Source organism: Bactrocera tryoni, unplaced genomic scaffold (genome assembly GCF_016617805.1).
Source record: "Bactrocera tryoni isolate S06 unplaced genomic scaffold, CSIRO_BtryS06_freeze2 scaffold_940, whole genome shotgun sequence".
In the NCBI taxonomy this organism is placed as follows: Eukaryota; Metazoa; Arthropoda; class Insecta; order Diptera; family Tephritidae; genus Bactrocera; species Bactrocera tryoni.
Genome location: NW_024396589.1, coordinates 18,895 through 43,769, shown reverse-complemented (window position 1 = coordinate 43,769; position 24,875 = coordinate 18,895). Strand labels below are relative to the sequence as shown.

General features: G+C 36.0%; 1 protein-coding gene across 1 annotated transcript; it reads left to right on the top strand.

Annotated features, from left to right (window-relative positions):
* The first annotated feature begins 16,918 nt into the window (after positions 1 to 16,918).
* On the top strand, positions 16,919 to 23,806 carry LOC120782105 (fork head domain-containing protein FD3-like). Its single transcript, XM_040114252.1, is given in 3 exon segments — positions 16,919 to 18,052; positions 22,463 to 23,253; positions 23,256 to 23,806. Coding segments are annotated over 3 exon segments (1,401 nt in total). The 5' UTR covers positions 16,919 to 17,720; the 3' UTR covers positions 23,534 to 23,806.
* The last annotated feature ends 1,069 nt before the right edge of the window (positions 23,807 to 24,875 follow it).

Sequence of the window (24,875 nt, the reverse complement as noted above, 5' to 3'; positions counted from 1 at the left end):
AGTCGGTTAACACACTTTTAGTGATTTTCAACATAACCTTTGTATGGGAGGTGGGCGTGGTTATTATCTGATTTCTTCCATTTTGGAGCTGTATATGGAAATGCCTGAAAGAAACGACTCTATAGAGTTTGGTTGACATAGCTATAGTAGTTTCCGAGATATGTGCACAAAATTTTGTAAGGGGCGGGGCCATGCCCACTTCTCCAAAAAAATTACCTCCAAATATGCCCCTCCCTAATACGATCCTTTGTGCCAAATTTCACTTTAATATCTTTATTTATGGCTTAGTTATGACACTTTATAGGTTTTCGGTTTCCGCCATTTTGTGGGCGTGGCAGTGGGCCGATTTTGCCCATCTTCGAACTTAACCTTCTTATGGAGCCAAGGAATACGTGTACCAAGTTTCATCATGATATCTCAATTTTATTCAAGTTACAGCTTGCACGGACGGACGGACAGAAGGACGGACGGACGGACGGACAGACGGACGGACGGACGGACAGACAGACATCCGGATTTCGACTCTACTCGTCGCCCTGATCACTTTGGTATATATAACCCTATATCTGACTCTTTTAGTTTTAGGACTTACAAACAACCGTTATGTGAACAAAACTATAATACTCTCGTTAGCAACATTGTTGCGAGAGTATAAAAATACATATATACAAGGTGCGTTCCAAAGTAAACAGGACTTAAAAACAAAACGGAACAAATGGTTTTTTCGGCAAAATCAATTTATTTTATTCAAAATAGTCTCCTTCTGCTTCAATACGGCTTTTTGCACGGTCTAAAAGCATGTCGAACGAGTGTTTTAGCTCGTTGGCCGATATGGCCGCCAGTATGCCGTTGCAAGCCTTTTGAATGGAATTTTTCCGAAAAGGAAGAAGTCGCACGGTGCCATATCAGGTGAATACGGGGAGTGGTTAATGGTTAATTTTTGGGTCAAATAATCGTCCTTCGAATGTTGGATTCTGAGCAATTTTTGGTCGTCAGTCATTTTGTGCGGAACAAACCGTGCACACACCTTTCGTAAGCCCAAATGTTCGGTCAATATGCGATAAATCGATGTTTTGGAGATGTTCAAATCCATTTCCATGAATTTCGATGATGATTTCGGCTGATTTTTGATGAATTTACGCACAGTTTCGATGGAATTTCCGATGATCACGGATTTCGATCGGCCCACATGTTGATCATCATTTCTATCCTCACGACCACTTTGAAAACGTTGAAACCACTCGTGCACTCTGCTACGGGATAGGCAATCTCGCCATAAACTTGTTTCATCAATTGAAACGTTTCGGTAAAAGTTTTACAAATTTTAAAACAAAATTTATTGTTGGCTCTTTGTTCGAAGCTCATTTTCGCACCGATAACACAAACAAACTGACACTTAAAACGCAATAACTTCACTTCGAATATATGAAATGTCATGACAACTGGACAATCGATAAAGATAGCAGATTCTAACGCACCAGTCGATATATAGATGATGCCATCAGGGAGCGCTATATTCAAAACTGTTTACTTTGGAACGCACCTTGTATAAAACTCAAAGACAGGACCCTTTAGTATATTGTTTGTGTTTAAACATCTGCTTAAGAGGGGTTTTTACCTTGTTGGTCCGAAAATCGGATGTGTGTTCTGGATACCGAATAGAGCGAATGATGTTAGCAATTTTTTTATACTCTCGCAACAATGTTGCTAAGGAGAGTATTATAGTTTTGTTCACATAACGGTTGTTTGTAAGTCCTGAAACTAAAAGAGTCAGATATAGGGTTATATATACCAAAGTGATCAGGGTGACGAGTAGAGTCGAAATCCGGATGTCTGTCTGTCCGTCCGTCCGTCTGTCCGTCCGTCCGTTCAAGCTGTAACTTGAGTAAAAATTGAGATATCATGATGAAACTTGGTACACGTATTCCTTGGCTCCATAAGAAGGTTAAGTTCAAAGCTGGGCAAAATCGGCCCACTGCCACGCCCACAAAATGGCGGAAACCGAAAACCTATAAAGTGTCTTAACTAAGCCATAAATAAAGATAATAAAGTGAAATTTGGCACAAGGGATCGCATTAGTAAGGGGCATATTTTGGCGTAATTTTTTTTGGAAAAGTGGGCGTGGCCCCGCCCCCTACTAAGTTTTTTGTACGTATCTCGGAAACTACTATAGCTATGTCAACCAACCTCTACAGAGTCGTTTTCTTCAGGCATTTCCATATACAGTTCAAAAATGGAAGAAATCGGATAATAACCACGCCCACCTCCCATACAAAGGTTATGTTGAAAATCACTAAAAGTGCGTTAACTGACTAACAACAAACGTCAGAAACACTAAATTTTACGGAAGAAATTGCAGAAGGAAGCTGCACCCAGGCTTTTTTTAAAATTGAAAATGGGCGTGGCCTCGCCCACTTATGGACCAAAAACCATATCTCAGGAACTACTAAACCGATTTCAATGAAATTCGGTATATAATATTTTTTTAACACCCTGATGACATGTACGAAATATGGGTGAAATCGGTTTACAACCACGCCTTCTTCCGATATAACGCTATTTTGAATTCCATCTGATGCCTTCTCTGTATAATACGAGTATATACATACATTAGGAACCAATGATGATAGCGGAATAAAACTTTACAAAAATACGGTATTTGAAAAATATGTAAATGACGTATAATGAAATCTCGATTATCACTTTATCGTGCGAGAGTATAAAATGTTCGGTGACACCTGAACTTAGCCCTTCCTTACTTGTTTTAAATTAATTTTTCGGTGAAATGAAAAAGTGATGAGGCAATTAGAGGAGCTTTTATTTAGATTATTTCGGACAAGAGTCTGTCGGAATTTATTCGTGGTTTTTAAACGCACACTTACAGGTATTCCGTGATTATAGAGTAAATATTCCATATGTTTAAGTATATTGAATGGTATGAGCATGTTCTTGCGATACTCAGTAGGATGATGTGCGTTTGTATGTACCATACATATTCGTAGATTATTAAGACGCTTGTCTGTCCACCGAGGGTACAATTTGTAATATTTAACGCTCGATTTGAGCGCATTAGGGCTTCGATGAAACAGCAAGTGGCTCATCTTCTACACACCTCCCTGCTTGACTCCAATAGCACAGTGGCTTTGGTTTTCGGCTTCATTTACTCCCTTGTTCCACCGTATCGCGATGGCTTAATATCGCTAGGCCTCGACGTTCTTCGGTCGTTTGTTCACTTAAGCCTTTTGTTTGGCTGCAATAAAAATCGAACCAGAAGGAATTATACTTACACCGCACTAAGCCTGCCCATAATGTCAATCTCAATTTACAATTCACAATTCAGAATTCACAACAGCCCTTGAATGTGTCAGCACAAGTGTGGAAATTAAAGCAACAAAGCGCGGAAGGGAAGAGCCCATTTGTGGCGATGAAAGTGAGCAAGCGGTTTATGGTATGTTGTGATGCTGTTCTGCTGTTGTTGTATTATTGTGATGTTGATGTTTGATGTTGGTGGTGGGGATTTTCAGCTTCTAAAGTGGGCATAAACGCCCTCGGTACTTTTATTATTGTTTATTTGTTTGCGCTAGATGCATAAATTTCACCTAAACCACACTCAGCCCACAAATAAGCCGAGGGATTTCGTATTTGAAGACGAAATCGTCAAGATGCAGTCATACAAGTGCCGTTTTAGCATGATTTATTATGTAGCGTGGAATTCAATTAAGTACGATGATTGTCACTTGGCCGTATGGTTAAAAATTATTTTACGTTTTTAATCGCTTATGATTAAATGTGTGTGGGTGTCATGCGCATACTTATAACTGTACATTTATGCATGAATGTCGATGTGAATATCGATTTTCAAATGAACCGGTACCATTTATATGCATATATGTATATGTATATGCAAATAGTGCATATGCACATATTTCACGGTGATTGGCATTCTGAAGTTGATTATAAAATAACTAACAGAAATGAATCTATAATATATTTTTTAATAAAAAGAATTTCATTTGATAAAACATTTCTGGGATGTGTTCTCAAGCAGTTTTTATGGCTGATCTTTGAAAAAACGATCAATAGTGCAGTAAATAAACATTTTAAAAATATTAATATTGCAACTTTTTTTGAGAATGTCACAAATTTCATTTGCAATTTTTTCCACAGTCGCAATACCATTTTCTTTAGCTCTCCATTTCATTCGTAGCGAAAACAAGCACTAAACTGATTGTTGTTGTATATAAGAGTAGTATGTTAGGCTAAGTTAAGAGGTCGATCCTACCAGAGATCTCACTTGGACAGTTAAGAACGCCAATACGATGTGTTACCTATAAAAAGTCCTATATACTGGATCATAAGAACATTACAAATCCACGAAACAAATTTGTAGAGACGGCTAATGTCAATTTCGGCTATTAATATTACAAACACTCTTTACCTAGCTATGAGCGTGCAGTGCATGAGTGTTCCTTACTGAAGACTTCACTTCTAACTTCGACACATCCGTGAAAAAAATTCGCTATGATTTTCCATCGGTTTCTCCTCATCCACATAACCTTCTTAGGCATGTTAGCAGAGAATAAGCCGCCAGGAGTGGCCTCTGCGACGCAGGCTATACAGCCCACTTGGCACTTCTTCAGCGGAATGGTTCAATGGAAAGGGAGCATCCAGGAGTAGTTCCAACGGCTCTACGCTGCTCGCGGTTCAACCACTATCCGCTTATCTCAGATACCCCAGTGGGATAGGTCGTTTCGCTAGAATGCGCCGTGCACACACCTTTCGTAAGCCCAAATGTTCGGTCAAAATGCGATAAATCGATGTTTTAGAGATGTTCAAATCCATTTCCACGAATTTCGATAATGATTTCGGTTGATTTGATAACTTGCTTCATCCATTGAAACGTTTCGGTAAAAGTTTTACAAATTTTAAAACAAAATTTTATGTTGGCTCTTTGTTCGAAGCTCATTTTCGCACTGATAACACAAACATACTGACACTTAAAACGCAATAACTTCACTTCCAATCGATGTCATGAAATTCTCACTTGACAATCGATAAGGATAGCAGATTCTAACGCACCAGTTGACATATAGATGGTGCCACCAGGAAACGCTAGATTCAAAATGTCCTGTTTACTTTGGAAAGCACCTTGTATATACATACATCTAAACATATACTTATATGAAGTAAAATCAACCAGACATTTCAAAATTCTGAATATCAGTTATATGGTGGTTAAAGAAGGGTCTAGCAAAATACATTTCTTCTCTTTCAAATAACTCCCATATTGGTTTATAAATGTGGTATAAAGTCGGCTGGATGTTCGTATTTCTTTATAATAAGGGCTTTGGGAAGCATTTATCCGATTCAACTCATTTTTTACATACAGGCATACTATTATCAGTGAAAGACTCTCTCCCAATTTCAATTATGTACATATATATCTTGCACATTAACCAAAATTTTCGGTCAAAAGTCAACTATAGGTACTGAGGTCCACATATTCGGTACTTAGGGGCAGTTTTGGTTCGATTTGGACAGTTTTTGGTTATAAGGTGGTATACTTCAAAGGCACTATTCGTGCAAAATTTTATCTCGTTATATTATTTGTTTATTGATTTGTATTCTGGAAAGTGAAAGAATCAAATGGAAACAAGTAAGAAAGAGCTAAGTTTAGGTGCAGCCGAATATTTTATACTCTTGAAACTTGCCAGGGAAATACCTTAAAATGTTCGAAAATCTGGTTAATAGTTATATACCTATCTGCCATATAACTATTAACAAGTTTTCGCCCAATTGTATCTACTTTAGGCATAAAGGTATGCTGTTAGGGGTAAAACATGTTCGGTAATTTTTATTGAGATTACTCAAATATTTACCGGCATAAATAATAACATTTTCGAACCTCAAGGCGACTGAAGTTCGAAAATGTTTTTATTTCGGTACACGGAAATAATATTGTCAGGAAAAATTTCTGTCTGAATTTCAATTGTATATCTCACTCATTAACCGATATTTTTGATCAAAAGTAAACTGTAGATACTAAGGGTCCACTTATTCGGTGCCTTAAGGCTTAAACAGTTTTGCTTTGGATTTGAACATTTTTTGGTCATGAGGTGCTTCCTGATTTGTGTACTGGAAAGTGAAAGTATCAAGTGTCGTACGTTGTTATGGGCGTATAACATAAAAATGTCAAACTTTACGATAAAGTTGTCAGTCGCGCGATTGCAATATAAGTGTGCCAAATCCCAAAATATAAAAGGCAACCTACGTATTACTCATTAGATTTGTCATCAATAAAAATATGTGCCCACTTCCAACGTAATTTCATAAGGTTTTATTGATTTGAAACTAGATAGCTTCCACAAAGATATCGAAAAAAGCTGGTCCTGGTGACAAGGGCAAATGCTGATCCGAAATTAGACGAAATCAATAACTTAACCTTACACAATAAAAAAATAAACGCTAACTTGCAACATTAAGATTATTATATTAAAAACTTCAAATCAGTTTTTTAATATCAAATCCTACTAAATAGAAAAACCACATTAGACTAAAATCGTAGACGTGCGGGTGACATACTTTATTGCAATGTATAATACTGTAGTTAATTCGTGTATTGAATACGAAACAAAACGATGTGGGCCAAGCTTTGAGAATCTTTCGAGAACTTCCTCTGCAGTCACTTCAATGTCATGATGCGTACGCAGCCAGGCCGATCAATATACTTGAAGCATGTTCGTCCTCAGCCATGTTTTCATGGGGAGAAGTGTCGAAAAAGAGCGTTCAGAGCTTGCATTCGTCACGGGAAGTGTGTAGAACAAGCGAAGAAAACTATGAATTATGGGGTATAGATCTACATCGCAGTTCTTCAAAGTTTCCAATGCACTAGTCGGTAACTTGTTGTCTTTTGACTATTGCCTTCACCTTTGAGCTTCAAACGTCGCACGACGTGGTCATTATCCAAAAGGTCTTTGAATCTATCTATCAAGCAGTCATTAAGATTTTCCATTTCTTTGGCTTTCAAGGCTCATAATTTTTCTGGAAGCAGCAAACTCTGTTGAAATCCATCCAATACTTCTCTAGGAAAGCGCGCATTCAAATCTTCGACGATTGTAGAATGTACACTGAGACCCTGTAGTATTCTTGGCAAGTTCTCACGCAGAAATTTTCGCGTTTTGTTTGTCGGCCGCAGATTCATAGTTTTTCTTCGTCAACTTTCAGTTCTGCCGCCATTTTTTTCATAGCAGAGTCAATGGATCGAAAATGTTACTCAGCTTATCTTCGATTTCGGAACGTTTCAAGTAGCGTATCTATTATATTTGATGCCTTTGCCAGATCGATCGATCCTTTCTGAAGAATCACGCTGAGTGAATTAGAATATTTTTCCAGTTACTTATTGTTGCTTCTTCAAGATAAGATAAGATAATATCAGAATGCTCGACGCACAATGGATAAGCAGCGAAGAATGTATCAATCGAATGCAATACAGAGGACTGATGGAGCTGAATGCAACATCTACTTGTAGCTCGCTATCAAGCCGCGTCGTTTAAAATATAGCACTTTCAGTTACGGTTCTGACTACATTTATTAACAATTTGATCTGCATACATTGCTACAAATTGTAACTTCAGAGGTCTCTTAGCATTATTTTTTATACTCAAAAATAGAGTCTTTTATTTTGTTTCTGAAATAAAATGGCAAATTTCTGAATTTTCTTTCTGTTACTTCAAATGTTTTCAGAGTAAGCCATTCAGCCTTCTGAATCCGCCAATGTATATATGTATGTATGTACATACATATGTATATATTTTATAGGGTATAACAAGGCAGTGGAGGAGCTCTCAGCACTTAATAAAATTAAATGGGCATCTTAATCAATGTTTACAATGTGATTTCATATTGAAAATGGTTAAAATTAGTTAAGTAATTCTTCTAGCTCTCATTAGTAATATAAAATGCATCGATCAGCGTGTAGATTGTTTTAATAAAATAGGGTCAACATGTTTTCTCGAGCTAACCTTAGTTTAATGCCCAATTTAGTGATTTTCAACTTTCATTTCCGGCGAGAATTTTTAAAATATTTATCTATTTTATTTCCAGAGAAGGAGAGAAGGGAAAGATCAACGACAAATCCTTTCTGGGCTGGAGCTCTCAGTGGGGCCCTGTGCTCTACTACAACAACGTACCGCTTTCACATTACTTCAGGGTGGCGTTCCATATTTCTCGTCTTCATATTTACATGTGATTATCTGCGTCCAGGTCCCGTTTTTTACTTGTAGTACGTTTTCTCTACAATTTTTCATGTTTTTCCAGTTTTCGTCGTTTTGAATCATGACAGTTATGATGCCCTCATTCAAGGACCCGACCTGATTGTGGAGCCTATTTCGCTGTTTTTGCCAGCTTATGCATTTGAAAAATTTATTTTATATAGACATTTGTGTAGTATAGAAATCCACCTCACCATGATTCCTGTTAGACTACTCTTTTATGTTGCTGATTAGCCTGGTCGTCCATCTACCGTGACGTCCCTGCTCCCAACGCACTTGCCATTATTCCAAGGTATTTTTCTTATTTCCTCTTTTGTGGTGATGATATTTGTACCGTGTTTCTACAATATCCTCGTTTTCTTTCTTTCAAACGCAAGTAAGTCAATGGACGCTCTTTATGCGACTTCTGTTCCCATCATTTAAGTCAACAACATCGGTATTTTTGGCAGCTAACATTGCGTGTGCACTTAAGGAATTGTAGTTACGATAATTTGTCCAATGTCCGAATATTCGTGATAAGTTCATCTTTGGTGAATTGGTAAAGGGAAGATGGAATTGATATCAAACCACCGGAAGTATCAACCGAATTTACCCATTTCCAATTCTTAGCGAATACGATAAAATGTCTTCGGCAATGTCATTTTTGTTCGGTATTCCATAATTGACGCTAATTTGATGGCTGATCATCGCGAAAAGTGTGCGAACTTCATCTACCAGTGATTATCATGGAAACTCCAGCAATTGTAATTGTAATTGTATGTATAATATCAAGATATTTCTGAATAGAGCAAGTTCTCGCAAAAGGTTCACTGACGAAAGTTGAGAAAAAACTTGTAAATTTTAATTTTGTTGCAGGGGGTGTTTTCTCTGTCTGTACTGTATTCTCTGTGTTGAAATAGACTATTTGGTCTCCAAATTAACTGCGAGACGAACAACAGTCGGAAAACGTTCATGAATCGCAAAAGTAAATATCATACAAAGCGCTTTATTGCAGTTTACGTATCGACCGTATCGTTCAAGATCAGTAACCGCCATGTTGCTTCCTTTGGTGACGTATTTACACACGTATTTTATCGATTACACCAAACTGCAATACGCAACATTGGCAAGACTTTTGAATGTGAATTAGACAACAGTGGCGAATATGGTACGATCCATATGTTGTCGACTTCGATGTGTCGTTAACTTCGATATTCACGCCTCTAAATTGAATGCTAAATGTTCTGCCATTGTCATCTGTTGAGCGACGCTGATTCATTGGATATCCATCATTTCTAGTTTGTGTTTCCGAAAGAAAAGCACCTGGATAGTGTTTCGTACATTTATTGTCAGACATACAAACCGAAGTGGTATTGTGATGTCCGTAAGGTACATGAACCAAATTGGTTTCGTATAATTCTGCTTCTATCTCCGGATCAGGAATTTCCGCAGAAATGATTTCATCAATCTGATTTGGTGTAACCACCATCCACCATCCAAAGAAGAATATGTTCGTGCGGCAAACCTCTCTTTTGCAACTCAACAGAGTACATCCAGCATCTAACAGCACCACATATACGTTGCTTTAAGATAAAGTTTACAAAACATCGCAACTGTTGTTTGAAAAGTTATCCTCTAACATCGTGACGATCGCTTTCTGATTGCCCGCGATCCATAATTTCATTCGTATGTCATTGCATCCTGGGAATACTCGGTCATCTGCCATGGGCTGTCAATATATGTACATACTTATGTATGTTGATGCCAAAACGAACGCGACCTCTTCGTGGCATCGTAACAAATTTCAATCTGCAATTGAGCACTTTGTGTGAAACACACATAACGTTTTCACGGAATAAATTTCAATAATTTTTTTTTTGAATAACCGGAATAAAAAAAGCAAACGACAAATTTGACAATTGAAAAACAAAAGGAAAAAAGTTGATAAAAAATTTTTTGTATGAAAAAAAGTTATTTTTTTGGAATTGTCCAACTTTCCGACTTTTCCTCACGAAAAGCATACAATCTTTTTATTTCTAAACTTGCCTCGATCCACAGCGAACAACCTCTGAAAATTTCATCAAAATTGGTTCAGCTGTTCTCGAGCATTAGCGTTACTAACAGCATTCATTCGTTTGTATGGGAAAAAGAAAAGGGCTCTTTTCAGGAGCGTGTTAGAAAGTTTTTACTATCATTTTCATTTTAGCAATCCAAAATTAGCAACACACAGCGACTAACATCATTGTCGCAAAATTACTGTAAACTAGGGTATAGTATACCGAACAACGTCTAAAAATAGGAATGACGTGATTTTGACAGCTCGTGGCCATATTTTTTACTGACTTTTTACTTTGGTACAAAACTTGGAACTACCGTACTACAATAAACCGATTAAATTATTGACCTTCAGCCCGCTACCTAGACTTCGTTCAGTACGCACGTCCTTTTTCGCGATACTCTCTATTCTTCTCGAAATTGCAAGTTGTTTTTTGTGTTGCTTGAAGTGAATTCTGGAAAATATTTTTTATGGATTCTGAACAACATGGTATGTATTTAATATTAATGATATAAAGATTAATTTAGGTAATGTATTATTTCGTTGTTGTTTTTTTTTTGGGAAAACAATGAATCACACACACACTAAACATTTTTTTTTTTTAATTTTTTAGAAATTAGTGTTTTTGTTTTAGTGTCGGGTTAAGTCGAACTATAAATAATCTTTTTTTTTTTACTAAACTACAAGGTTTCTACTTAACATATAAACTTAAACATTTATAAAGGTTTTCGAACTTATGGGTGAGTTTAAGCTGGATATATGTATCTGCTAATATTTGGGCGAACTCAATGAAAATGGCGGAACATGTTTTCAGTGGCGTAGCTACAACTTCGGGCGCCCGGGGCCAAGGATGTTCTGCCGCCCCCCTTTATCTACCTACCTATAAGTTTCATGAGGTGGTTCGAACAAAAGTGAATTTTTACAAAATATCTTCGATATTAAGTATATAAATTTCTATATTCTATATTCTGACGTTCCAAAATTCTCACAATACAGTTTTTGAGGAAATTGATAGTAGATTTAATTTTAAATCTTATTAAAAGCCATAGAAAAAGCCCATTTTCGCCCTATATCTTGTACACTTTTGACACAATTTGCAGGAATTTTTGCCCGAATTGGAGTTTTTAAATACCATATTTGAAAATTTGGAGAGTGTACAACTCTTTATCTTTTATAATAAATTTTGTAAAAAAATTTGTTGAAGTATTTTTCTGAATATTAGAAAACAGCGAAGATCGTTTTACCGCCTCCAAGACTTTGCGCCCTCTTGAGATTTTGCTTCACCCCTATTCTGCACACTACCCAACCTATTTTTATCCTGTATGCATCAACAAATATCCTTGCCTGCAACGCGGGTAGGCTTACCACGGCACTTTGGGTTCCTAAGTATGCCGCTGGTTGAGACGTTGTGACTTAGGAGAAAGCACACTAGACTATAGGTCGCGGTGTAATCCTCACTTACTTATCTAATGTACGTAATCGAGTTTTTATTAAAATTGCTCAACTCATTTACTTACTCGGCAATGTGCTCTTTAGTTGTGATTTCATCGAGGTTACGTATTTCTACCAAGACTTCGTGAGTGACTGTCTATCCGCCTGTGAAAACGATTATTTGTGTATTTCGTACACCTGTTCTTTGGTACGCAAGGGAGATTGGTGACGTAGATGAGCAAAATGTTAAATTAAGATGCAAACTGCACTACTGAAGTCAAAGCAACCAAACTTTCTACGAAAAAAAAGTCAATTAGCATTTCAAATGAGTGTTTAAGGTAATTTTTCGGAATGCTCTTGAGAATATTGAAAATGAAATGTCCTTAAACCAGTGTCCTTTCATGGGCAAATGAAATTTTCCAAATAGGTAAAAATTACAGGGTGCCAGGTCAGGTGAGTAGGGTGAGTGATTAATGGTTAATATGGAGTTTTTTGTCAAAAAATCAGTGACAAGCGTCGACCGATGACACGGCGCATTATCGTGCAACAGGCGCCAGGACCCTGCCTCACGGTATTGTGGTCGAGCACGGCGAATGCGTGACAAAAGACGCTTCATAACACCAAGGTAAAACACAGCATTAATCGTTTGGCCAGGTGGGCCGAACTCTCGGTGTACAATACCCTCGGAATCATAAAAACAAATCAGCATTGTCTTTATTTTTGACTTCTGAAGACGACCGACTTCTAATCGTCACAGAGGTCCTCACGACCTTCTTGGAATCGCTTAAACCCCTCATGTACATTACTGCGGGATAGGCACTGATCACCATAAACTTTTTTCTTCATTTGAAACGTTTCAGTAAACGTTTTCCCAAGTTTAAAACAAAATTTAATATTTGCTCTTTGCATTTACGACCGATGACCAAAAGCTGCTGTCACTTTTTGATCGATAACATCGATTGTAGTTATCCAATTGTCTTAAATTTTTTACGAAATGTCAACAAGAGATCAAACTTTTTATTTCTTATACCCACCAATAGGTGGCGCCACCAGAAACAGTTATATTTAAAAAGTTCTGTTTCTTTTGCGACAGACCTTGTATAAATTTCGAACTTTCTATAGATTTCTATAGAGTGTTAATAAAACTAGGAAAGCATCTCTACCTGGTAATAGTAAGGCGTGAAGGCAAGAATTTGCGTGCAAAATTTATTTAAGGAAATTTGCACGCATTTATGGAATGTCGCAGAGGCTGTCTTCGGCTCAAACGGCATTCGAAGAAATTCATTATATCTACCTTCTAAAGACTGATTTATAACTGTCTACTATCTGAGTTGCAATCTGATGAAATCCTGTTGCTTGACATATAGTCGTAAAATATTGTCATTTTCCTAGTTTACATAGAATTTCTTCAATATTAATAATTGAATAACTTTATTAAGTTTACGATAATCGTCTACAAGACTTCATTTGGCTTCTCGGCTATTTATGACTTTTATTTTTTTGCTCCAAAATAATGATTATTTTGAGACATGATCATAAAATTTATCAAAGTTACTCATTATTGGTGAAGGAAACCGTAAAACTTATTGTATAATCGTTATAACGTGATTTTTGAAATAAAACTTTTAATGATTTTAATTCAGGAATTTTGCTATTCTTCTGATGAACTTTATACCATTTATACTGTCAATATGAGTGATATGTTATTCAAATTAGATAGACATGTTTTTTTAAACTCAGTGTGGTTTTGTACTAAATATGTAATCGGTCTAGCCTCCATATCCCTAATATATTTATCTATTTATTAACCAGTAGATATAGAATTATATAGATATTAATATGTATATCAAATTGATCAACATGACGAGAAAGGTGGAACTCCGGAAATCGCGGGTTTCAAAATCGAACCATAGCCTATTTTAACCCTCAGATACCGAATGTTTGATCCATTGTCTATATTGCTGACTTTTAACCGAAGATATCGGTCAATCTGTGAGATTTATTATTAGAATATGGATATATTCTTTTCTGGAAATAATGTCAAAACTGGATTCTATTCACGCAAAATGTGAGGATATAATCTTGGATTGAATATAGTCTGGTGCCGCAATAGGACTAACTACCCCAGCCTGCGCAAGCTATCTTTCGGTCAAATTAAGTGAAATATCTTCTTGATCGTATTTTATTTTAATATTGAAAGGAATGTAATAAATCCAAATCTTCTCTTGACCTTAGTTAGACCTGAACTTAACCCTTCCAAACTTGTTTATAGCAATAATTTGACTACACTCATTTACGAAAACAATTTTACTTTCAGAGAGTTTGAAACATTAGGTTGTCCAAAAAGTCTTGCGGTGTTTTCGCTAGTTGGCGCTGAAAGCGCGTAGTTCTTGTTTTATTCGTCGTATCGGGTCATGCTATACCTTTGGAAAGCTCATTTCACGCGCTAACACGTGTTTGATTGATTGTCGTTTCTTTTAAGTCGTTCGTGAGTTATTGCGTCGCAAACATGGAGCAAATAAAGAGAAAATGCAGCATATTTTACAGTACTACTACGATAAAGGCAAAAATGCATCTCAAGCCGCCAATAAAATTTGTGCAGTTTATGGACCCCATACAGTTTCCATTACCCCGCACAACGATGGTTTCAACGTTTTCGTTCTGGTGTAGAGGTGGTCGAAGATGCGCCACGCTCCGGAAGGCCTGTTGTCGAAAATTGCGATAAAATCGCTGAATTGGTCGAAAGAGACCGGCATAGTAGCAGCCGTAGCATCGGTCAAGAGCTGGGTACGAGTCATCAAAAACTCATTTCAATTTCAATAAAAAAAAAAATTCAATAAAATACCGCAAGACTTTTTTGACAACCCATTATGCTCTTATATAGTAGTATTGAATACTACACGGAATTATATGTACATATGTACGTATATAGAGTAAAAAAGAAAGAATCGCGGCTAACGTGCAGTACAGTTGACTAATGACTTTTGAAAATAGGGCTAATGAAAGTTACCTTCCAGGTATTTATAAGCTTTGTAAACATATGTAAGTAATCTAAAATTAACTAACAGAAATAGCCGTTAACCATCTCAGACAATACGGCACTATCATCTATCCGGACTGAATATTGTGTCAACATACATATGTATGCCTTCTAGAAGATTCCATAAACAAACTGATTTAAGATACTCCATACTTACCATACATATGTATGTACAACTGCGACCAGTACCTATACGGATTTTGTATAATCAGATCATTTTAAAGAAAAAACTTTTATTTTATTAGATGCTTAATCTTTATATATAAAAAGTACGTGTCACGTTGTTTGTCCGCGATGGACTCCTAAACCGATTTTAGTAAAATTTAGTACACTGTGTCCGGTTCGAACCAACTTAGAAGATAGGATAGTAAAAACAATTCGTAAATAAAAAATACAGTGCAAGCTCTATTAAATGGACGCTCTATTAAGTGGACATGTCCATTAACCATGCACATTGTTGATGTTTATTAAAACTCTATTAACTGGACAGAAAGGCTTGTAACCAGAAATTGAGAAAACTCGAGAAAGAAAAACTCGTTATTTTTTCCAATGAAATTTATTTCTATGAACACATTCAAAATTAAACCTCAAGTACAATTCCTTATATTATTTCTTATACCGGCAAAAACGTTTTCTTCTTTATTCATAAATAAAATTTTCGCAGTATTGAATAGTTTATTATATGAGTAATAGTGTAAAATGTATAGCACAGCAACGCGCGGCCGGATCCACTAGTATGATACTTATATACGGCTTTATTCAAAACTGCCATAAGCACTGCTTTTTTCATGTTCGCATTTGTATGTAGCTTCCATCTTAAACAGAATTCCCACAAAGTCTTCCTGTGGTACTTTGATGTAAACGTCCTCCATTTGCTATTCTAATCCATTGCCTAACGGACAAGTAACGAAACAAAAGTTATACATGAGTTCCAACGCAACAAAGAAAATTAGTACTTAATTGATCTGTTTTGCGTATTTATTACTTATTGCGATATTTTCTATAATATGTTTAATAATGCTTGCAATATTCGAATTTAAAGATTTATTCGCAAGTTGACACGCAGAAATAAGTAATTTATTACATTTTCCAATTATTTATACCCGAAAGTTTGAGGTGCCACTTATACACAATCGCAGATACATATGTATGTATGTACGTAGATGTGTATGTAGGTATGTATGTACATATGTACATTCATAAATGCGACGTACATATATTTAATTTGGTATATGCATATGTAGTACTACTAATGTACACATAGACGTATTGATAAAGCGGCATTAACATACATACATATGTACATACGTACTTGATGTGTTCGACATAATGAAAAATTATTAAGTGAAAAACACGTCAATCTTCAAAGGTATTCGTGTACAGTACACCAATTTTATTTATTGTGTTTGCTAACTTATGTTTGTACATATATAAGTCCATAGCCAGGCTGAGTGCCAATAACATCATCATGCCAACGAGCCAAACAACAAAAATAATCTCTCTTCCCATTTGGCGAATCTCATCAGATCACCCCAATATTGAAACAACATACAATGAAGAAACATAACAAATTTCTCATTCTCATAGTCACAGTCATACAAATACCAATACGAATATCTACTTTTGGTGTGCCACCATTTTCTAATGTTTAGCTATTGTTGCACACAAACATAGGTGAAGAAACATGCACATACACATTCACCCATTCGTTTCGTCCGACTCGATGTAGCCCGTCATTGCCCTTTTCCTTGTTTGCGGCGTTTATTCTCCACTGAGCTTATACCAAGCACATCTTCAAAATATTTGTTTACATCCCAATCTCAGCCTTCATCCCTTCTGTCATTCACTTCTACGGAATATATGTATATATGTGTGAGTGGTTGTGTATGTGAGCCATATCGTGTAAATGATAACGAACGCCACATCCTATTCGAGTGATTTCTTTATTCACCCCGTCGCCCCTGACACATAGCAGCTTACGACTTGTCTGACGTGCACGCGCATACGTGCCGCATATCTCTTCGCTCTTTCATTCGCACACGATGACCATATGCGTTCCTTCTCTACGGCACTCGTAACAATGGCAACGGTGTAGGCGATGGTTCAGGGGAAGGTATGGTTAGTTGAGGATGGAGCGTGGCAGACGCGGCAGTCGAAACGGAATCAGAATTATTCGAGCTGCATAAACATCGGAACGCTGACAAAAGCTGATAGAAGCATCAGTGGTTTTGTGATAAATAAATGTTTGGTTATGTAAAGCGTGAAGCAAAACAGCAGGAAAAGCCAGAAAAAAGAGTCTGGCGAAAAAGTTTCGTTTTCGTTGTAGTTCAGGCAACATTTGCTAAAAGGATTCGCGTAAAATCAGACAAGCGGCGGATACGTTTACTTTTAATGCTAGTTAAAACACATTTTGCGGCGGACATTATTAACGGTTTGTCGAGACGACACTATCGCAGAAACTGTCGGACTGAATTGAACGGAAATCGAACGAATCGTCCCTAATTTAAATTAAATTAACATTTAATGGTGAAATAAACATAAAATATAATCAAATGCAAATGACATTTTAAAATATGTAAATATGTATGCCAAATCAAATTAGTTCCTACGAAAAACTGTAATTCCAAAAGTTCGAAAGTGACTGATTTTCTTTAGGAGATGTATGCCTTAACAAAAAAAAAATGATTTGTGACGAAATGTATGCAGCAACTTACAAGTATGCATATTAAGTGAAAAATTAATGAAGAAAGAATGATGAATATAAAGAAAGTCAAAGAAAATTGTGCAAAGAATATGAATAATAAAAACCAAATTACTATATTTAAATCGCTTAAAAGACGCAACCGTTATTGTTTCATCTAAAAAAGAAGTAATTAATAATAAATTTAAATTAAACTCTCCAATGTTCGCCTGAGTTCTTTGTCGTACAAATATAGTATTGGGTATGCATACCTCAGTGGATTCTGCAATTGGTTGCAGCAACGCCCATCACCACAGTCGACTGCAGCTTTCTCCGCCCCGTCAAAAGTTAAGACCCGCCTCCAGTACACACCGCTCAATTTCACCTCCGTTAACGATGACATCTGCAGCTAATTTGGCGGAGGAAAAATCGGGCTCCAGCAGTGGTTGCAGTAATAGTAGTACCAACGACAATTCCACATGTGCACCGCTGGTCAAACCGCCCTATTCATACATTGCCCTGATCACAATGGCCATCCTCCAATCGCCGCATAAAAAGCTCACACTAAGTGGCATCTGTGATTTTATTATGTCAAGGTAAGAAACCACACAACCCAAATTAAAGTAATAGACCAGATTGCAAAGTAAAATTTCAATTAAGCGTTAGAAGCTCCTTTTGACAACGATAGTCTGTAAAAGACTTCCAGAACTCTTTGTCTGATAACTTATGGTTCAAAACCATGTTTGTCAATCTTATCGTTCGCTATCTTAAAAAAAAAGAGTATTGTATAAAAATCGAATATTACTTTTAATTTTCTAGAATAAATATTATAATTTGAAGAGAATGGCATATATAGCTGAACAAATTTGTTATTAATGTTTTGTTAACTTTAGATTGACTTAGAACACACGTAAGTTTGCGTTGCTTCCTTCGCTCATAATATACAGAGTGTTAGTCAAAACTAAAGCATTCCCTAGTGTGGATTTTGAAACTGCTGTTTTTCTCAAATCAAAGAAATCGAAGGCAAAGAAATAATAAAACAAAATAGTTGTTATTATTTTCTTCCGTTATTAAAAGTTTCACTTATTCAAACAAGACTCATTTTCAAACAAGACCTTGGAAAGGCTCCAGTAAAAGATCAACAAAATAAAGGCAACTTTTAGTTTGTCGGTTAATTTATGAAGATTTGATAAGCGACGCATTGAAACATGGTTTTTCACTCCGTGATAACCCAACAAGGCATTAATTTCAGCCAACATTTTTAAATCAAGGCAAGGATTCACCAAAGCTCAAAATAATTGAACGGTTCTGAAATTCTTTTTTTCTTCTGGTTCCGAAAGACAAACATTGACGATACTCATAATATGACGATATTAATTAATATTTCCTCTAAATGTAGCTCATATTTATATTTTTAAACATTTGTTTTGATATCACAAGAAAATTTCTTTCATTCACATATTATTGTTTAGTACATTCAAAATTTTATACCAGTGTATTCAATTTCTTGAAGATGTGATAACGAAACGTATTTCTTCGATATGGGCGAGGGATGTTTTACTTTAATGCATGAAATTTTCGACTACCATGAACCATTTTCGATAACTTGTAATCGAAGCTCACACGGTATCAATTAAATTTGAAAAGTGCTAAAGGAAATTGTGTGAATTTTACGGTACCATGAACATGGTACATGATATTCAATACTGATAAAAATTCAAGCTCACAGCTTAACATCCAAGTTGGGGCATTTTAAACGACATATAAATATATCGACGATGAATTGAGTGGTATTCTATAGGTCGAATTTTAATCGTTTTACGGCAATTAAAAGAAAAAGGAAAGAAAACAGCTATAAATTGCTATAACTTAGCCGCAAGTCAAGATATTTTCAAGTTGCTAAGCGGGCACCAAATCATGGATTGTCATCTGCGGTTTAAAACTTTTTAAAATTTGACGTGGTCACATCCGCTAATCGGTTTAAAGTATATAGTAAATCTAACAAACCTAAAAAAGCTATATTGAACAACTTTTCCAAGAACAAGCCGTTCTAGCATCTCCTCATACTGCGAGAAAATTGATGAAATCAATTGGGGCCTCCAACTTAAAGATGAAATTTAATATCTCAGGAAAAATGAGACCTGCTTGTATCATGTATTTACCTCAAGATCAAATTTGACTCGGACTAATCCACTTAAACTTCGCGCACAAACCGAATTTATAAATGTTTTTTTTTCGCAGATTGATGCAGCATTTGTCCATGTGATCTCCTACTATATATCAATTAGTGTGTGTTTAGCGGCTGTTTGATTACCACGCCAAAAGTTTGCCAGCGTGTCATCTCTATTGTACCAGCATTGTTACTGTACAAAAAAAACTTAGATCGCTCAATTATATACTTTCGATTCAGTACACCTTCAAAAATCACACCGACAAGAGCGGAATTCCAAGTTTTTAATCAAGTCACCAGACATTGGTCACCATCGTACAAAGCAGACGCGGAAATATTTATTTTTAATTTTTGGGGGTTAAATTCAGCATACTTGGGTTATGGATGAGAGTTACCGTACATAAAATACATATGCTGTTCCTCTCTGTTGTAACAAAGTTATTTGTGGCTTATTTGATCCATCAGTTATGTCACTAAATGTTTTATCGAATTATACTGTAGCATTCTGTGAGCTTATAAATGACAAAATGAAGCTAAAATCAGTCAAATGCACTGGGATCCAGTTATTTGATGTCTGGGTTCTTCAAAAGTTATGATCCGATTTCGACAATTATCATAGCACTAAAACAATTTCCCGGCTTGATTCTTGTTCGGTTACACCCGAACTAAGCTCCTCCTCACTTGTTTTATCATAATTTCTGGCTTAGTTATGGCACTTTAAAGGTTTTCGATGAACGGCAATTGGTGGGAATGGCAGTAGTCCGATATTGCCCATTGCAGTACCAACCACGTTGGGAGTCAAAGAATATACATACCAAGTTTCATCAAATTATCTTTTTTTACTCAATTTATTGCTTGCACGATGAGCGAGCGAAAAGTGTCTCAGAATTCAGCTCTTCTTGTCATGCTGATCATTTATATTTGTAAATTTAGCTCAATATCTATCTCGATCAGTTTTATAGCGCAATTCTCTAAGCAGTCTCAAGTCACTATTTGAGACATTTTGAGCTAAATTCTCAATTTGTGACTGTTCACAACACAGTATCTAGTATTTAGTAACAAAACTAAATAAAAACGCTTGTTTGCCATTGTGAATATCTTTTTTTTACGTTTTGTAAGCAAATATTTTTATTTTTATTGATAATTAAGCTTTTTGACTAGTTAATAGAAAATTAAGTATTTGTTACCGACATACACTCGTGGCCACACAAACCTTACCACTATACTTTCTTAAATTTTTTTCGGACTCTTACGTTCGTTCGAGATTTTCTTCAATTTTGATGTCTTTTTTATGTTTTTAGTAAGCAAAAGTAAACTAAATTATATTATTTAATTATAATTATAGTTTGTAATATGAGTAAAACACAAATTAGCTTTTCTGTGCTTATACAAAAGCGGCCGATTTTATTGTTTTAAAGTGATACACCTACTAAACTTCGTATTTCAATTTAAACAAAATAATATAAAATGTGAATTTCAAATATAATGTAAATGAAATTAAATTAAAAAAATAAAATATATAATTTTTTCATCGTATGTCAGTCTCTTACATTTCGAGCTCATTTTGTAAAGCTCACTATCCTTCAATTGATTTATCTATAGGTGAATGTGTTTTGTTTTTAATTCTTCATAGTTTTGATTAATAACATGTCATCTAACTTCTTTCTAAATAAAAAAATTCTATACCGCAAAAAGTACCGTTATAAAATGATGTCAAATATGCATAACACTTGAAAATTTAGAGTGGTAAGGTTTGCGTGGCCACGAGTGTATTTACTTTCATTCAAGTATAAATACAATACAACTCTCAATTAATGAAATGTAAGAGCTGATTATACCTGTTCGTTCTCAATTGAGACATTTTTGTGACTCTCACTTACTGAATTGCAAAATCGTCCCAAGTCACAAGAATTGTCTCTAATTTAAAGTCTCAATTTTAGAGACTTGTGCTGTATCACAGTGATACATACAATCAATAAGTTAACAAAACTATTATGTGCAACATGTTGCGAGAGTATAATAATAGCGGGATTCTGAAACCAGTCTCTAGTCTCTATTTGAGACATTTTGAGGTAAAATCTCAATTTGTGACTAGTTACTATTCACTAAACAGTCTCTAGCGTTAGTCTCAAAATATTGACTCAAACTTGAGACCTGGTAATTAGCAGGTCACAAAACCAAAAATAACTCTTGTCTGCCATTTTGAATATACTGAATAGAGAACATCACAGATATTAATCGATTGTAGTTATTTTCTATTTTGTAAGCAACTCAAAAACGAAAAGGTTACAAATAAATCAATTTTACATAAATTTCGTAAATATTATGAAACAAAGTCAACATATATTTTTATTTTTATTGATAATTATGTTTTTTGACGATGTTATAGAAAATTTAATATTTATTATCGACATATTTATTTTCATTCAAATTTAAAAACATCTCTGAATAATGAAATGTAATATATTTTGTGACTGTCACTTACAGAATAGCAAAATCGTCTCAAGTCTCAAAAATTGTCTCTAACTCAAAATCTCAAATTTAGAGACTTGAGACAGTATCACAGTACAGAATCGCACGGTAAATCAAGTAAAAAGGCTAAGTTCGGGTGTAACCGTGCATACTCTTTCCATTTGCAACTATCAAAGGCAGGGAAATATCTTCAGGGGCATAAGGTTAATAAGTTATATGGGGTCTAGGGACAGTTTTCACCCCATTTAGGCACAAAGAGGCGCCGTTGTTGGAAAAACACGGTTTCTAAATTTCATTGCAAGAATATAAAATCAATAAATAAACACTTATATTTAAATAATTAACATTTTACACGCCATTTCAGGTTTGCATACTATAAGGAGAAGTTTCCTGCTTGGCAAAACTCCATTCGTCACAATCTGAGTCTAAATGATTGTTTTATTAAAGTTCCACGCGAACCTGGAAACCCAGGTAAAGGCAATTTCTGGACATTGGATCCACTAGCCGAAGATATGTTCGACAATGGAAGTTTTCTAAGAAGACGAAAGCGTTACAAACGGCCGCCCGCTATGCAGAGATTCCCCTTTCCAGCTGTTTTCGGATCGATTTCACCATTTTGGATAAGAAAACCGGTTCCGTTAGTGCCAGTTCATTTTAATGTTGCAAATTTTGCCAATAATCGTGATTGCTTCGATATGTTGCATGCACCAACGGATGTTTTCGATGCAGCGCGACGGGAAGAGAAAAAGTTCAACTTTTTCGCAGGTGCGGATGCCCTCGGCTATCCGAACAACGAAAAATTCGACACGATTTGTCAAAATGTTTCATTTATGAGAAAAAACGCAAACGTCCTTAGTGTAATGGACGATATCCAAAAGCAAGATACTATTCAGGACAAGTACACTAGAATACACCCAGTCGTCGGATCGGCCGCAAGTTTTATCGATGAGCAAAATAATGATTGTAGTAATTTACTTCAATACAAAGAGTCCAATATGTTTGATGAAAGCGATGATTTGTCCTGTGATAGAATCGATGTCGAAAGTTCCAACGAACATGACTCCCACATATCAGACTCAATTGATAGCGTTTGTACAAATAATAGACTAGATCCGCAGTTGGAAGGCGAAGAAGTCGGAAAAGACAGTGCTGCCAATTTAAAAGAACTTCTCCGTACATTTTACTATTTGAAAACTCGGAAATTTCGAATAGCTCAACAGCCGGCGCGACCTTCGCAGAGCAGCATAAAAGCAATCACAGCTTTGCGGGCCTTAAGGAAGCAGCTTTGCCGGCCATTAAGTATAGCGAGGAGGAATCTTACAAGCCAACGATAATACCTTTCGATTATGATAATGTTAGGTCCACAAAGCACAACAATGCGAAAGATTTTCGCATCGAAACGTTAATTGGGAATGTTGATGAAGTCAGTGGTTAGAAATGTGTATCTTATAAATTACACAAACAATACTATTTTAGCGCAACCAATGTAAATTTTTCTAACCTACAAATGTACGATATGTTTGCTTCGACAAACTCCAACCTCAAATATGTTTATGTATGCAGTAAATTTTAAAATACGTGTATATTTCTTGAAATTGGTATTATGTAAATGTGAATGTCGCAAAACTGATTAATGTGTTATGTAAATTGTACGGTAGTTTATCAGTATGAAATCAATGAAATTTACAAATAAACGAACTATCCAGTTTTAAAATTAAAATTTCATTCCCAAATAGGAGTTATCTGATTGAGAGTACTTAACTGCTTGTTATATGGCAATTAAGGGCATCATAACTCTTTTTCAACAGAAGAAAGCTCTACATTATATTATACGTTTGAGAAAATATTGAAATACTTTGTCCTACTATTGAAAGATATTGATTTCCTAATGTCTGTCCGTCGGTGATAGCGTCTAATTAAACTACATGTAAGCTAGAATCTCTCCTGTCTACATGTAGCTTGCGCTTAGGTCATACTTTCGCGTAATGCTGGAATTACTGACCGACATGCCGCCCTTTCATTGTCATTGCTCAATTTATATAGATGGTTTTGCACCCATTTAGTTTTCCAATAATAATTTTTGTAATGTAAAACATCAAAAATTTTGTTACTTACACTTATTAACAAGTGCAGCTAATTAGAAACGCTCCCTTTTTGTTAGGTGCTGATTAGTATAATGTTAAATGTTTTGGTATACCGTTATTTATATTCCTAAAAGATTATATTCATATCATCGGCCTCAACACCCGCGCCGTTAGTTCTGCTTTCTCCAGGCTGGATAAGGAAGCACAGAAAATGGGTCTGGCAGTGAACGAGGGCAAGACGAAATATCTCCTGTCATCAAACAAACAGTCGTCGCACTCGCGACTTGGCTCTCACGTAACCCCACCAACAATGTCAGCCTGGAAATCCAACGCAGGATAACTCTTGCCAACAGGTGCTACTTCGGACTGAGTAGGCAATTGAGAAGCAAAGTCCTCTCTCGACGGACAAAAACCAAACTCTAGAAGTCACTCATAATTCCCGTCCTGCTATATGGTGCAGAGGCCTGGACGATGACAACAACTGATGAGTCGACGTTGCGAGTTTTCGAGAGAAAAGTTCTGCGAAAGATTTATGGTCAGCGTTCAGCGAATTAAAAGACAGCGGCTACGCTGGCTAGGTCATGTTGTCCGGATGGATGAAAACACTCCAGCTCTGAAAGTGGTCGACGCAGTACCCGCCGGGGGAAGCAGAGGAAGAGGAAGACCTCCACTTCGTTGGAAGGACCGGGTGGA